At 39.6% G+C, this 16456-nt stretch overlaps 1 protein-coding gene across 2 annotated transcripts in view; it reads left to right on the forward strand.

Annotated features, from left to right (window-relative positions):
- LOC121291470 (importin subunit alpha-7) overlaps positions 1 to 16085 on the forward strand; it is a 154844-nt gene extending 138759 nt beyond the window's left edge. For both annotated transcript variants that reach the window (XM_041212696.1, XM_041212697.1), the window contains 2 exons: positions 10030 to 10208; positions 10298 to 16085. In XM_041212696.1, the coding sequence (XP_041068630.1) occupies positions 10030 to 10208; positions 10298 to 10485 (367 nt within the window). In that variant the 3' untranslated portion in view covers positions 10486 to 16085. The remainder of the gene's footprint in view (positions 1 to 10029; positions 10209 to 10297) is intronic.
- The last annotated feature ends 371 nt before the right edge of the window (positions 16086 to 16456 follow it).

The following is a 16456-nucleotide window of genomic DNA, read 5'->3' on the forward strand; positions in this document are numbered from 1 at the left end:
CAACCAACTCAGTTGTGAACTTGCACCCCTCTACAAAGTGCAACTGAAAGCTGTAGCAACTGTCCCAATACTGCAGCTGCATCACCCCACCACCCACCCCCCCGCCACACACACACACACACACACACACACACACACACACACACACACACACACACACACACACACCTTTGGAGTGCCTCCAAATTGCACTCCAGCTCAGTGACTCTGATCTGGATAGATTTGGTACTATGGCATCTACTGCAGATGTCTCAAAACTCCCACATACTGTAGCAGAGTCATTTAACTTGCTGTGCCATATCTTAGTCTAGATTATTTAAATCTACTTTTTAGTTTACAAGGTTTTCCTTAACTTGCATTAAAATACTGGGCAAAAAAATTAAATATCTATTGCCTCAAACTTAAGACGAACTGCTAAAAATAATGGAGGCAAAAGAAACACCTCCTTTGCCCTCCACCAAATTCATACTCTCTGTAAATTTATAGGGGAGATAGTGGCATAGTGGTGACGTCACTGGACCAGTAATCAAGAGGCCCAGGCTAATGCTGAGGGGACACTGGTTCAGATCCCACCATGACAGCTGGTGGAATTTAAATTCAATTAATAAAATCTGGAATTAAAAGCTAGTCTCAGTAATAGTGACCACGAAACCATTGTCAATTGTTGTAAAAACCCATCTGGTTCACTCATGCCCTTCAGGGAAGGAAGTTTGCTGGCTTACATGTGACAATGTGGTTGAGTCTTAACTGTCTTCTGAAATGGCCTATCAAGCCACTCGGTTCAAGGGTAATTAGAGATGGGTAACAAATGCTGGCCTTGCCAGGAGCGCCTTCAACCCATGAAAGAATAAAATTTTTTAAATTACCAACTTTTGCACTCTACTTTGTGTCTGTTCTGTGCAAACACCTTTCTGCTCAGTTACCACCTCCTCCTATCCACTTGGACATCCAACAAGTGAGAATCTAATCATCGCCCCTTGACATTAAATGGCATTGCCATCATTGAATCCCCCACTATCAACATCCTGGGACGGAGGGGGTTACCATTGACCAGAAACTGAACTGGACTAGCCTTATAAATACTGTGGCTACAAGAACAGGTCAAAGGCTAGGAATCCTGCGGCGAGTAACTCACCTCCTCCCTCCCCAAAGCCTGTCCACCATCTACAAGTTACAAGTCAGGAGTGTGATGGAATACTCTCCGCTTGCCTGGATGAGCACAGCTCCAACACTGAAGGAGCTTGATACCATCCAGGACAGAGCAACCCACTTGCTCAGCACCCCTTCCACAAACATTCACTCCCTCCACCACCAACGCACATTGGTAGCAGTGTGTACCATCCACAAGATGCACTTCAACACCTTCCAAACCCACGACTGCTACCATCTAGAAGGACAAGCAGATACATGGGAACACCACCACCTGGAAGTTCCCCTCCAAGTCACTCACCATCCTGACTTGGAAATATATCGATGTTCCTTCACTGTCGTTGGGTCAAAAGCCTGGAACTTCCTCCCTAACAGCACTGTGGGTGTACCGACACCACAGGGACTACAGTGGTTCAAGAAGGCAGCTCACCACCACTTTCACAAGGGCAATTAGGGATGAAAAATAAATGTCAGTCTAGCCAACGACACCCACTTCCTGTAAACTAATATATAAAAAAAATCCTGCTCCATGGTGCTATAGTCAGAATTCCAGTTGTCCTTTTGAGTGTCTTTATTTCCCATTTGGATACCACATCTTCCTATGAGGTTTGCCTGAGGCCTGGACCAAACTTCCCTCCCTTATGTGTCAGAGTGCCTCCAACTTGCACTCTGGCTCAGTGACTCTGTGTCAGACAGATTAGAAATGGTGACATCTACTGCACAAAGGTGTGATGCTGTTGTGAGTATGACTGTCAGCTTGTTCCTTGACTAGTCTGTGGGACAGCTTTGTCAATTTTGGCATAAGTCCCTGGATGTTGTTGAAGATTTCAGGTGCTGGTGAGGAAGTTTAAAAAGTAGAACTTCAGTAATAGTGTCTCAGTTACTCCCAGTGCCACATGGTAGTGAGTAGAAATAGGAAGATCAGAAGGAATGATGTTTTGCTTCAGGCAAGGCTTCAGGTTCTTGAAGCATAGGGTTCAGTTACATAAGAATGTAAATAAGTGTAGGAGTAGACCACTTGGCCCCTTGAGCTGCTCTGCCAATCAGTAAGGTCATGGTGATCTGGCTATGGCCTTGACTCCACTTTCCTGCCTGTCCCCCCTCCATAAACTTTTGAGTGCCTTTGTGATGATGGTTGCTTTAAGGCCAGCCTTACTGAGTAAGGATCAAGCAATCAGAGCAGCCAATCAATACCAAGTGCGGGGAAGCTTATAAGGGACGGAGTTTTCCTAGTCTAGGGTATGTATTGTAGCCTTGCTAGAGGCCTGCAGCTAATCCAGCAGCTCTTGTAAATAAAATTTGTTTTTCAACCAAAGAAGCCTCTCGGTAATACATCCCCACACCTGGTGACGAGGATAAATGATCCTGGCGCTGCCTCTCACCCTACAATTGTGAGTATCTCATCTTGAAGAAGAGAATAAATATATACTCACCAGGATGCCTCTCTTTGGGAGCATCGATCTATTTGACTTATACACGGAGGATTGGACTCAATACATCGAGCACTCCGGGTTTTATTTCCAGGCCAATGCAATTGGGGAGCAGGCAAAGCGCAAAGCAATTATCTTGAACTCCTGTGGGAGTGAATCACACAACCTTATTCACAGTCCCAGCCCCAAGCGCGCATGACTCCAAATCATTCAGTGAGCTTGTGGATTTAGTGAAGGGCCATTTTCAGCCATCAGTCATTATGCAAAGATTCAAATTTAATACGAGGGTGAAGGCCCCAGGCGACTCGATCGTGACTTATATTGCTAAGTTGAAGCAATTGTCAGAGTGTTGTGATTGCGGAGTGACCTTGAATGACATGGGATCAGTTAGTTTGTGGCATGCTCAACAACGCAATTCAGCGTCGATGGCTGGCAGGTCGATATCAATTTTAAACGAGCAATGGAGATAGCGCTGGCCATGGAAAGTTCTGAAAAAAATTTGCAGGAGCTACAGAGCTTGCAAAATGGTGCCATTTACCAGCTAGAGCGGGAACCTGCAGCCAAGTATGGCACCAAAACCGCAGAAGCAACTGCGAAGCAGGAATTATCCCCAATCACCCAGAAATCAAAAAAATATGCCAGAGATGATCGGACAGCGACCCTGAAGTTGAAATGTTACCAATATGGGGGTAACCACACACCTGAAACATGTAGATTTAAGGAGGCCAAGTGCTATATTGTCATAAAAGAGGACACTTGATAAATCCGTGCAGAGCTAAGTCCAGACAACCAAGTAACCAGCCAGCACAGATATTAGTACATTATGTGAAAGAGCCTGAAATAACTGATTCTGACATTCACTCTCTTTATAATCTTAAAGCAGTCAAGGCAGACCCTATCACTGTCACACTTCACGTAAACAGGAAACCTTTAGTTATGCAGGTGGGTACAGGGACATCAGCCACAGTGATGGGTGAGCGCACATTTCAGTACCTGAGAGAAAGTGCCCCACCCTTAAGCCTGGAGAGAACTTCTACCCAGTTGAAGATTTATACGGAGAAGCCATAGAAGGAAGAGGCACTGCGAGCTATGGGCAGCAGTCAGCCCAGATCCCAGTAATAATAGTGACTAGGGAAGGACCAAGCCTTCTGGGCTGTGGTTATCCAAAAGAAATCAAGTTAAATTGGTGCGAGATTTTTCAAGTGCGGGCAGGAGGACTGCTAGAATGGTTTTTAAAAAAACAATATGACCACATCTTTCACAGCAAATTAGGAAAAATTATTCTGATGAATTGTTCTGATGAAGGGTCATACGGACTCAAAACGTCAACTGTATCCCTCTCTGCAGATTCTGTCAGACCTGCTGAGTTTTTCCAGGTATTTTTTTGTTTTTGTTCTAGGAAAAATCAAAGGCTTGCAGGCCCAAGATTTATGTTGATCCAGAGGCAACTCCCCAATTTTTTTAAGGCAAGACCGGTATCGTATGCCTTAAGAGAAAAAGTGGAAGCTGAGTTAAACAGGTTGGAGGAACTAGGCATCATACAGCCGGTTCAATTTTCAGAATGGGCAGCACCTATCGTCCCCGTACTGAAACCGGATAAGCCTGTCCACATTTGCGACGGTTATAAGCTAACAGTTAATTGGGCCAACAAGTTGGATAAAATCCAATTCCAAGAATTGAAAACTTGTAGCAAAGCTGGCAAGAGGTCAATCCTACACTAAGTTAGATATGAGCCACGTGTACCAGCAAGTCAAGTTAGATAACACATCCCAAGGGTATGTCACACTAAACACCCACACGGGCCAAAGGCCTATTCCAGTTTAGGCGCCTGCCTTTTGGTGTGTCCTTGGCATGTGCAATACTTCAAAGGACAATGGAGGGTTTGCCACAGGGATTACCACGGGTTGCAGTATACCTTGACGATAGCTGGATCAACAGAGGCCGAGCATTTAGCAAATTTAGATGAGGTATTAAAAAGATTTCTGGAAACCAGAGTCTGCCTAAAAAATGAGAAATGCACTTTCCAAGCCAGCGAGGTTACCTAAATGGGGCATCGTGTAGACGCACAAGGATTACACCCTGTGGAAGACGAGGTTAAGGTGATAAAGAAACAATATCACCCAAATCAAATCGTTTTTAGGCATGGTAAACCACTATGGGTGATTTTTATCCAACTTATTGACTGTACTGGCCCCCTTGCACATACTACTGAAGAAATACCATTGTTAGTCCTAGAAGGCTCCGCAGGAAGCAGCCTTCAACAGAGTAAAACAACTGCTGCAATCCTCAACCTTTTTAATGCACTTTGACCTGCAACGCCCCTCCATATGGCATTGGTGCTGTATAGTCCCATGAAATGGTGCCAGCTCTGAGAGGCCAATAGGTTACATATCAAGAAGCCTCTCAGTGGCCGGGAAAGGTCATTCACAGATCGAGAAGGAAGGTACTGTCAGTAGTCTTCCAAGTTTAAAAAAGAAATTCCACCAGTACATACATGGCAGGCGCTTCGTCTCTGATCATAAACCGCTTTTGAGCCTTTTCAAAGAAGACAAGGCTAAACCACCGATGGCCTCAAAGAATTCAGCGATGGGCATTAATTCTGTCTGCCTACGAATACACTTTCAAGCACCGACCTGGGATACACATAGCAAATGCGGACGCCTTTAGCCACCTACCCTTTCAAGAAAGCATTTCATGTACTCCTGTGCCCCAGGAAATCGTCCTTGCAGTGAATTTTTTTAGACACATCACCCATCTGCACGAAGCAGATCAGGAACTGGACCAATCTAGATCCGTTTCTGTCCAAAGTGAGAGACCAGATACTTACAGGATGGTTAAATGAGTCAATCTCTGAGGAAATAAAACCATATTTTACCCACAAATACAAATTAGGTTGTCAGGATGGCATCATACTCTGAGGAGCAAGAGGAGATGTTCTTGTATCAGGCAGGGAACTGGTCCTAACTAAGTCCACAGCGCCCATCTTGGCATTTCTAAAATGAAAATGCTGGCCAGGAGTTACATGTGGTGGCCTGGTATAGATGCAGATATCAAGAAGTTATTCAAGCACCGTCAACAGTGCCAACTGCAACAAAAGGGTAAAATGGAAAAGACTAACCAGACAAACTGTATCGGGACAATACAACAAAAATTTACATAGTGTCTTTAACATAATAAAACATCACAAGGTGCTTCACTGGAACATTATAAAACAAAATGACATCGAGTCACATTGGTGATATTAGGTCACATGACCAAAAGCTTGTTCAAAGAGGTAGGTTTTAAAGAGTGTCTTTTGAGGAAGAAAGCAGGGTAAAGAGGTGGAAGAGGTGTAGGGAGAGAATGCCAGAATTTGGGGCAAAAGCAACTCAAGGTACTGCCATCAATGGCAGAGCAGTTATAATTGGGAATGCACAGAGGCCAGAATTAGAGCAGTGCGGGTCTGGAGGAGATTAGAGATAGAGAGGGCCAAGGCCAGGGAAGGATTTGAAAAGAACAATGAGAATTTCAAAATCAAATATACTTGACTAGGAACAAAGGTCATTGAGCGCAGGGGTGATAGGTGAATGGGACTCGGCATAAGTAAAGCATGGACAACAGTTTTAGATGATCTCAAGCTTACAGAGGGGAGAATGTGGGAGACCAGCCAAGAATGCATTGGAATAGTGAGCTTGAGGTAGTCGAGGGTTTCAGCAGCAGATGAGCTGAGATTTTGTTATTCATTTGGATGTGGGTGTCACTGGCTAGGCCAACATTTATTGCCCATCCCTAATTGTCCAGGTTCAGAAGGTATTTAAGAGTCAACCTCATTGCTGTGGGTCTGGAGTCACATGTAGACCAGACCAAGTAAGGTTGGAAGGTTTCCTTGGTTGCATAGTGGCACTGGACTAGTATTCCAGAGACCCGAGTTCGAATCCCACCATGGCAGATGAAGAAATTTGAATTCAATAAAAATCTAGAATTACAAGTCTGATGAATACCCCCAAAACCATTGCCAATTGTTGTTAAAAACCCATCTGGTTCACTAATGCCCTTTAGGGAAGGCTAGAGAGCAGTGTATGGAATGGGATAGAAAATAATGGTTTAATTGGACAAAATTTCTGCATATCCAGTACTGAGCATTGGATAAAAGCAGTCTGATAATTTAGCAACAATGGAGAAGTCGAGAGAGGTGGTGGTTGAGACAGAACTGTCAGCATACTTACGAAAACTAACTGTGTTTTCAGATGATGTCGCTGAGGAACAGTGTATAGATGAGAAACAGAAGGTAGCCGTGGATAGATTCTTGGGGACAGCAGAGTAAACGGTTTGGGAGTAGGAAGAAAAGCCATTGCAAGTGATATTCTGGTTATGATTAAATAGCTAATAATGGTTGAGAGCATTCCCATCCTGCTGACCAACACTGGATAGGCATTGTAAGAAGATGGAGTAGTTAGCTTGGTCAAAGGCTGCACGAGGGGTCAAGAAGGATGAGGTGGGAAAGTTTACTTTTGTCGTAGTCACATAGGATGTTATTTGTGACTTCAATAAGAGTGACCTTTAAGGAGGGGATGTTTCAGGTATAGACCAGGTCCATTCCAATAAGAGTGAAAGATAGGGTAACCAAAGGCAGGCCTCTGGATGATGAGGGAAATAGAGAATACAATGAAACAAATAAAAGGGTAAAAGATACATGTCAGGTGAATTCTTCAAGTGAGAACTAGGCCAAAGTTGATGTGAAGAGGAAAATAAGACTGGCAAAGGGAGGATACGAAAACAGAATGACAATTGACATAAAAAGGAACTCGAAAATCATCCACTGGCATGCAGGTAGTAAGAGGCGGGATGGTTCCTTTTAGTGACATAGGGTGGTGATATGTGCTTAGACGTGCAGGGTAGGGCTAGAGTATTTAATGAGTATGCCAAATTGTGTAAGAATAGCAGATTTCTTTTTCTAAAGGACATTAGTTAATGAACTGCATGTACCTGTTTAAACACAGCAAGGTCACACAAATAACAATGAAATAAAATATATAAAAACAAAAAGATAAAAACAAAAAACTCTGGATGCTGGAAATCCAAAACAAAAACAGAATTACCTGGAAAAACTCAGCAGGTCTGGCAGCATCGACGGAGAAGAAAAGAGTTGACGTTTCGAGTCCTCATGACCTTGTTCTGCTGAAGGGTCATGAGGACTTGAAACGTCAACTCTTTTCTTCTCCGCTGATGCTGCCAGACCTGCTGAGTTTTTCCAGGTAATTCTGTTTTTGTAATGAAATAAAATACCAGCTTTTGAAAAAAATGTTTGAGGTCTGGACTTGATGTATTACCTCACACAGCCACGTTTTGGTAGGAGTAAACAGGAATGGCAGTTTATATACTCAGTGGAAAGGGTGTGGATGAACAAGGAAAAGCATCCTTCCTTCTAACTGAGTGCAGGAAAGATAGAACCATGAAGACCAGTAGCATTTTGGATTTTAAAAGTTGGGGCATAAAGCATCCTTCCTTCTAACTGAGTGCAGGAAAGATAGAACCATGAAGGCCAGTAGCATTTTGGATTTTAAAAGTTGGGGCATAAAGTAATTAATTTGTATAAAACACTAGTTAGGCTGTAGGTAGAGCACTCTGTGCTGTATCTTTGGGTATAGTGTAGGTTCACCAGAATGATGCTATGCATGAGAAACTATAGTTATGAAGCGAACATTTATGAAGGTTTATTTTTAATGGAGCAGTGAACGCCTAGTAAAGTGTTACAAAATTATGAAGAGTTTTGAAATAGAATGGGGAAAAACTTATATTGAAGTCATATTATTGAAAGTGCACAACAGGGCATGAATGCAGTAAATATTTGTGAAAGACAAGATTCAGCAATTAATGATTTATGGAGCCTTTTCATGCTGTGTACAGTATTCATCTCCTTAGTTAAGGAGGGGTCTAAATACGTTGAAGAAGGTTTACTAGACTCATACGTGGAATGGCAGGTGTGTTTTGAGGAAAGGTTAGACTTGTATCCACTGGAGTTTAGAAGAGTAAGAGGCGACTTGATTGAAACAAATAAGATCCTGAGGGATCTTGACAATGTCGATGTGCAGAGGATGTTTCCTCTTGTGGGATAATCTAGTACTAGAGGCCACTGTTTAAAAATAAGGGGTCACCCATTTCGGACAGAGATGAGAATTTTTTTCTCTGAGAATTGAGAGTCTTTGAAACTCTTCCTCAAAAGGCAGTGGAAGCAGAGTCTTTGCATATTTTTTAAAGCAGTGGCAGATAGATTCTTGATAAGTAGGGAGATGAAAGTTATTTGGGTTAAGCGGGAATGTGGAGTTGAGATTACAGTCTGATCAGCCATGATCTCATTGAATGATGGAGCAGGCTTGAATGGTCGAATGGCCTACTATGTGTGCCAGGATGCACTAGAATGCCAGAGAAAGATTTGCTGAGATCAGTTCCTTCAAAAATATGAGAAGAAGTATCAATATTAAAGGGGGAAAATGGTAATTCAGTGTTCTGTGTTTCATTTTCATCCACTTTTATTCTTTCCCCCCTCCATCTAACCTCTGAATCCTCTTTTCATCTTCACTCTTCCTTTAAGCAAGAAATTCCAAGGCACATTACACAGGTGCTAGCAATCCTTTAATAATTGGCATTGGTGACTTTTCACGTAAACCTTGATCATCCTATTTGTGTCCCTATTGTAGAGTAGACAATCCACATTTAATTTCAGATATCCAGTATGAACAATGGCACATGTGCAAGTTTCTGGATGGTGGCCAATTCCAGTAGTGCCATATTTCAGCAATCAAGCTGGAGAGAAAAAACTGGAACAAAAATTTATCAGCTCCATTTTGTGACTATGTTGGTTAGCATTGTGGCTATAAGTTACCATTGACATCTTTGTGTAACGTGATGGCCACCAGTGTGGCAACTTCATATTTGAAGAAGTCACAATATATTGCTTAATCTCATTTTACTGGAATGAAGGTCTTAAGGTTCCTTAGGAGCCTTTCTTGGCCAAACAGAATATGACCTTTGTCTGATTTTGCTGCTGATTTCACCATCTATAATCAGACTATTTCCTTTCATGCATAAAAGGGGTGTTAGAGGAGGATAATTCATTTTAAGAGTCTCTGTTAAAGGATGAGTGAAAGACACCTAAAGCTAAACAGTTTAGAGTATGGAGGAAGTAGAATTGCAAAGCAAAACGTATCAGGATTGATTATGAATTCTGTTGATTTTTCTCTCAATTTAAGCACTTAATTTAATTTGAAATAGAACACTAAAATTATTAAATGCTTGATGAATTTTGACAGAGATGTCAACTCCCAACCAGACTTGCTTTGGAATGAAGTGATTATACAATGAATATAATTCTGGGGGCCCCAATGTATGGTCCACCCCCATAACATCTATAGAAATTTTCTGTTAATTATACTGCAGAATGTCTTTGTATATCTATCTTTTTTTTTTAAAGGTATCTTGTAAACTTGGGTTGTATTAAGCCATTGTGTGATCTACTGACCGTAATGGACTCAAAAATAGTTCAAGTTGCCCTAAATGGGCTGGAAAATATTTTAAGGCTTGGAGAGCAGGATGCCAAACAGAATGGAACTGGGATTAATCCATACTGTAGCCTTATTGAAGAAGCTTATGGTAGGAAAAGTGCTAAAAAATTGTTTCGTAAAATTCAAACAATATTTATAAGAGATCTAAAATAATTTTGTCCCATCCCATCATCACAGGTCTCGATAAAATTGAATTTTTGCAAAGCCATGAGAATCAGGAAATCTATCAGAAGGCCTTTGATCTCATTGAGCATTACTTTGGCGTGGAGGAAGAGGACAGTAGTATTGCTCCACAAGCGGATGAAACTGCACAGCAATTCCTCTTTCAGCAGCAGGAGGCCCCAATGGAGGGCTTCCAATTGTAAAGTGTGCAAGAAATAACAAACAAACACCATACCCCATCCTCACTGACCCATCCAACCATGCACGTTTAGTTGAAAAGAGTGACAGGAAACTTCTTTTCAAACATTTTTTCCTGAAGGAAAAATTCATATAGTACAAAAAGTTGTGTTCTTTTAATTTTGAGTGGTAGAGTTGTGGGGTAACTGTTGCACTTTCCCTTTATGTTTGCTTAATGTTGCATTGGAACACAATATTTTTTTTCAGTTTGTGCACCATGGTGCATCTGTAAAAGGCAATTCTCCCAGAAATAAAGCTAGAGAAACTTAATTCTGATAGATTGAAATATTCAAGAAATGCTTGCAATTTATTTTTCCACAGCAGTGACAAATTTTAAGGTGGAAAGTTTGAGTTAGCAGTCAATCGATGTAACTAAAATCCTTAAAAAGATTGCTTATGTAGATAACTGAGGCAGCGCTCTAGGCATATTGCCATTTATGAATGACTGCTATACCTTATTCAGGTAAACCTACCATTTGAACAATTAAATGGTAAAATGTACAGGTGTTGGAAAGAATTGTCTTTTGGATGGATTTTTATGTGGATTTTTTGATGGTTCTGGGGTGAGTGGGGGTGCGAGTGCTTCAAATATTTCACTGAACATATAGAAAAATGTATCTGTTTTCAAAGATTTAGTCCTAGAAGTTCCAGCAGGTCTTATAATGAGCAAGTGCAGACTTGTACTAATTCTGAATTCAATGAACTTGCAGCTCTAATGAAATAATCAGTTGCTTGGTTGAAGTTAACATTAATCAAGGGTGGAGCCAATATTCAAATTAAAATTTCAGAGCAGTGTATTTTGGAAGCAAGGGAGCGTTCAGAATTGGCACATTCCTTATTTTGAGTAGATTAAATGTAGATTTGCTACTGGTAGAATTGCTAAGTGTTGAAAAACTTAGTCAGGTTTGTTTGATTATGGCTTAATTTAGACGTTCAGATTTGATTTCTGTATTATTTTCCTCTTTAGAAAGAGAAAAGAGGTTAGAATTTTTGGTAATAGCTGGGAAAAGTAGGAGACAGCTTGATGTAAGCTGATTTGGGGAAAAATTGTAAGCTGTGTGCTGTGTTAATGAAAATTCTAGTGTCTGGCCTTCCCAGGTATTGCATCACAGCAGCTGCTGATCATGTATTTAAAAAAATACAGATTTGACCTGTCTAAAAAATTTGAGAGTGTTTAATGTGTAAATTGGAAGCTGTAGAATGCAAATCTGTAAATGTCAGTCATTACTTATTTCATGTGTTACTTTAAAATAATGAAAAATGTATTTGACCCTTGCCAAGCAGCTGGAGCAAAATCATTGCAACTATAGTTGCTGACCTGCCAAGTTTTATAGCACAATGGATAGCTATTTTCTATCTGTAAACTTGCTTAAGTTTCCTCAGCAGCTGCCTCTTGGACATCCAAACTCCATGTTTCTCTTCAAAAACCAATTGTAGTAATTGTAAATAATCCCAATTTGTACCTTGTTTATCTGGGAGATCAGGTTCAATTTGGGTGAAGAATTTCCCTAATGTTTACATTTACCACCTCCCTGAAACAACAGGAAATTACCTCTGCATGCAGTGCTTTGTTGGGCAGTTAGGCGATGAGCAATGGTTAAACCAAACTGTCCACCAGCTAGATTTAGATTCCATTTATTTTGAATTGGTTTTTAAGTGGTAATAAGATGGAAGTATTCGCTCTAAAGTAAGAATAAAGACATCTACCTAAACTGCATTTAGTTGCAAAATGACTTGGTAAATAGAATCTGAAATCACATTGCAAATTAAAGATGTCCTCCATCTTACTTTGCTATTGCTTCATCCTTTAGGGTGTAAAAATTACAGGGAAAAAGGAAACTTAAACTTACTGTAGGGATAAAAATAAAACTGAACAAACTTGAAGCAAGTGTACAGATTCAAGCCAACTTTATTAGAAAAAGGAAACAAATTTTGCTATGAGCACTTTTAAAATTTTACTGATAACCTCGTGTTTTGGCAAGGGAATAGTTTGACTACATTCTAATGGATTTGACATTATTTGCACACATTTTTACATACATACCATCATAACTGTTCTACACACTTTTACATCTACAATTTTAGAGGAAATGGCTTCCACAATGAATTCTGGCATACAATTCTTTTGAAGAGTGGGGTTATATTTTGAACAAGGAGACTGCATTCATTAGACAAACTGTGAATCTTAATTATTTAATGTTGAAAAAGAAGACCTTTTTCTCTACCTCTGCCACTGAGATTAGCTTTGCTGAGGGTCGGGAGGAGGCGGCTGTCTACAGACGGATCACACGACAAACATTAGAGATCTGTGAAGTAGAACCACTATGAACTGAGCTAGGCTATTCTCAGTAATCGTTTTTTCTCCTCACTCTGAACTTGGAGATCCGTGTGGCCCAACTTTGCTCCACTCTAGTTGAAACCATTTTGGCATTCACGTTATAAAAGTAAATGTGCTGAAATACTCTTGCCAATTCATGTAAATGAGAGGTAATATTTTAACATAATTTACTGTACAAGGAGGAGATAGCTGTACAAGCAAGGAGCTCCTAGCTTCAAGGACATGAATGGAATCTTATGAGAGAGCAGTTGGGTATCGATAAGTCAAGTTGGATGATGATGTTTATAAGTTCCAAAAAGTGATGGCTTTCAGTTTTAAATTGAACATACAATATAGCCACAACTTTTAATCTGGCCAGCTCCAGTTCAGCTTGGTTTTACTTTTGCATGTCCCTAACAGACCAGTACGACACTGACTGACTGAAGATGTGATGGAGAGTTTAAATTGTACACTTTTCCGTTGCTTCAACGAAGACTTAGTTTCTATCTTTCTAGTGTATGCTTATTCTAAATAGTAGGAATGGGCTCAGAACCAGACTTTCAAAAGTCTTACTCTCCCTCATACTGTAAGATTTTTGTAGCATAATTAGTATGACAACAAAGGAGATTTTTGGTGCCCAACGTTATATGGTTTGCATATTGTTTTTTTAATTAGCAGTCCTCATTTTGCATCTTTAAACATATTTGCTAAATAGGTATATGTTTACTTAGTTTTCTGGTTCCTGCATGCTTTGCATATTTTTTTAAATTGGAGGTCTCTTTGCATCCAGGCCAGCTGAGTGGTTTTCTCTTGGTTAGAATTATTAAAACTGCATTTTGCATCTTCAGCTAGAATGAAATGTTTTGTTGATTTACTCTCTGGTGGAAATTGTGGCAGAGCAAAGAAACTTGGGAAAAGAAGAAAAAAGTCAATTCCTTGTGTTCTATTGCAGCACTTCTACATGAATCTGTAAATGTTAAGGAACCTAAATTAACGAACTCATCCTGATCTACGTCATCATTGGAATTTCACAAAACATTTGTGAGGTTCTGTGAAGTGATAAGCTATAATCTTAGCAGCAGAAATGCCTTTCACTACTGCTAATATTTAAAAGATTTTGGTCCACATAAACTGAGAAAATATTGTATAACGTTCCTTTCATTATAGTAGGATACTGCTGAAAACAAGACTGAATTTTAGGGAAATTAATGGAATAGTTTTTGAAAAGGCTAGATGGATCTTTTGTGGGGTGGGGAGAATTGTTTTCCCAATAAGTCTCAATTTTCTTTTGTAAGAATAGCTAGACCAGTAGTTACTATTTCTAATCTTTTAAGTGGCATAAACTTAAATATAAGATCAGACGAGCTTGAAGATAATTTGGTATTAATTTCCTTACCCAAAATGTTATCGTAACTACTTAAAATTTGTCTTAGGAAGAAAGTTTGTAATGGATATTGAAGATTCATCTGAACAGTTTTCCCAAGCTTCATTATCGAAGAATAGGTTGTCCTAACATTTAAAACATTGTGCTATGTTTGGATCTTTAATAAAATCTGTTGAAGGGAATAAATGGCTTTTACCTATGCAATGCACTTTAGGCTTCAATTTCAGTAGTAAGCTATTGAACCAGAATTGGGAGAAAATTAGTTTTTGTAATGCTGAACTTACCTTTTTCTGACAAATTATTTACTAACATATCTGATGTCAATGCTGTATATATTTGCACTAGTGAAATTGAAGAGGGCCTAGAGTATATTTCATATGTATTTTGAAATATCCTATAGCCTTTTGCTTCCAATAAGCAGCATGACGAGAAAACCTTTCAGGGAGTTTGGTTCTGTGCCCTTCACTAACCAACGTTTGTGGCAGCTGTTAACCATTAGATATTTTAGAGTGGACATTACAGCAAATAATTTTCCTCCAGGATATGGTACATACTTTCCGCACACACACAAACCAATAAATTGGTACTAATATAATTTCATGCTTTTGCTATGTTGCCATTAAAATTTCGAGCACTTCCATTTGCCAACTATGCAAACTTTTAAGCTTGAGGCCTTCTGATCAAGGTCCCCATCCTTAAATATTTCTAAATGTCTATAAAGCATCTTTTTTGTCCAGGGAATTTTTGTACAGTTTTCTACTGATATTTTGATGTATAATACTGAAAAATATGTGCAATTTGGCCGGGAGAGAGTTTCAATTTGTATTAATTGGAGCTGTTATAATTTAAAATACTGTTGCTGGATTAACCCTGCTGTATAGCAAATACATGCCAGCAACATTCCATTTACAAGCAAAAAGTACTAAAGCTGCTACACCTTTTGAGACCTAACTTCTGTATTTTAAACTTGTAATTTGGATAAAGTTTTTGCTTACTTTACTCCACTTGTAGCCTTCCTTTGCAAAGTCACAGCATCAGACTTTTTACAAAACAAGAAAGCAAAATTACAATGCACTCCTGTTCTTTATTCACACAAGTGCCAGCCCAACCATGAGTCCATGAAGATTTGTGTTTATCTTCTCAGTCTTTAACAATTTTATTTTACTTGAATGTGCACATTTTTTGTGGCTACGTGCAAAGATGCTGCTTTTTTTTTCCTCCTTAACTGCCACAACCACATCATTTAAGTGATGTTAACAGTGGCAATCATTAGTATTATATGCACTAATCTAATTCGTTGATTAGGTGGTGGGGTGGGAGGGTGATGCAGGTGAGGGGTTGGGGTGTGGGTGGTGGGGTTGGAATATAGAATTGACCACTGACTAGAAAATCCGACTGTGTACGCCCATGGCCACAGTTTTTCATTTGTTCTTTTGCAAACAAATGTAGGAGGATTAAAATTTTACAAGATTTTTTTTCTTGAACATATAGTTAAAAGAAAATGCATAACCAAAAATGCATTTTATTTATTTTCATACGTGCTATATTATACGACAGATTTTTTTTACTTGCTCTTCTACAGATGTTTGCAGATTTAAAGTCTGTGTCCAAATTGCTGTTCCTCAAAACATCAATAAAATCATTTTTTTCCTCTTTCTTTAATTTTGGGGGGTCCTGTCACCACCCATAATGCTTTTGACAGCCGACGGACTTGACAGATAACTGTATGAATGTGTAAGATGACGGATGCAGACAGCACAAACAGAACATGACACACAAACATAACAAAAGCAATTACAAACTCTGTTCCTTTGTTTAAAACACTGTAAATGTACAAGTATGAAATAAATCTTGTTGCAAATCTACATTTTGTGTGTTACCTACTGATGATATTTAGCTTTACAGAATGTTATACGCAAAGCACAGTTTTGTAAACAAAATGATTCAAATCACATCTCACCAAAGTAAGTGCGTCATTTAAATTTACTTTGCCTATAATGACAATGTGTTAATAAAATTAAAGCGAAATCTAGCTTTACTTTTCTATAGGGAGTTGTAATCCAATGCTGCAAAGATTGCTAGTAAACTTGGAGAGCCATTTGTGGGCTGTTCATTATGAATTGCATAAAGCGGTACCATTTTACCTGAAAAAATCTGACTCGAGTATGGATAGATTCAATTGATCTGAGCCATGCCTATGATCAGTAAGGCAGCCAAAAGGTCTCTAAAGGGATAA

This window comes from Carcharodon carcharias, chromosome 19 (assembly GCF_017639515.1).
Source record: "Carcharodon carcharias isolate sCarCar2 chromosome 19, sCarCar2.pri, whole genome shotgun sequence".
Lineage (NCBI taxonomy): Eukaryota > Metazoa > Chordata > Chondrichthyes > Lamniformes > Lamnidae > Carcharodon > Carcharodon carcharias.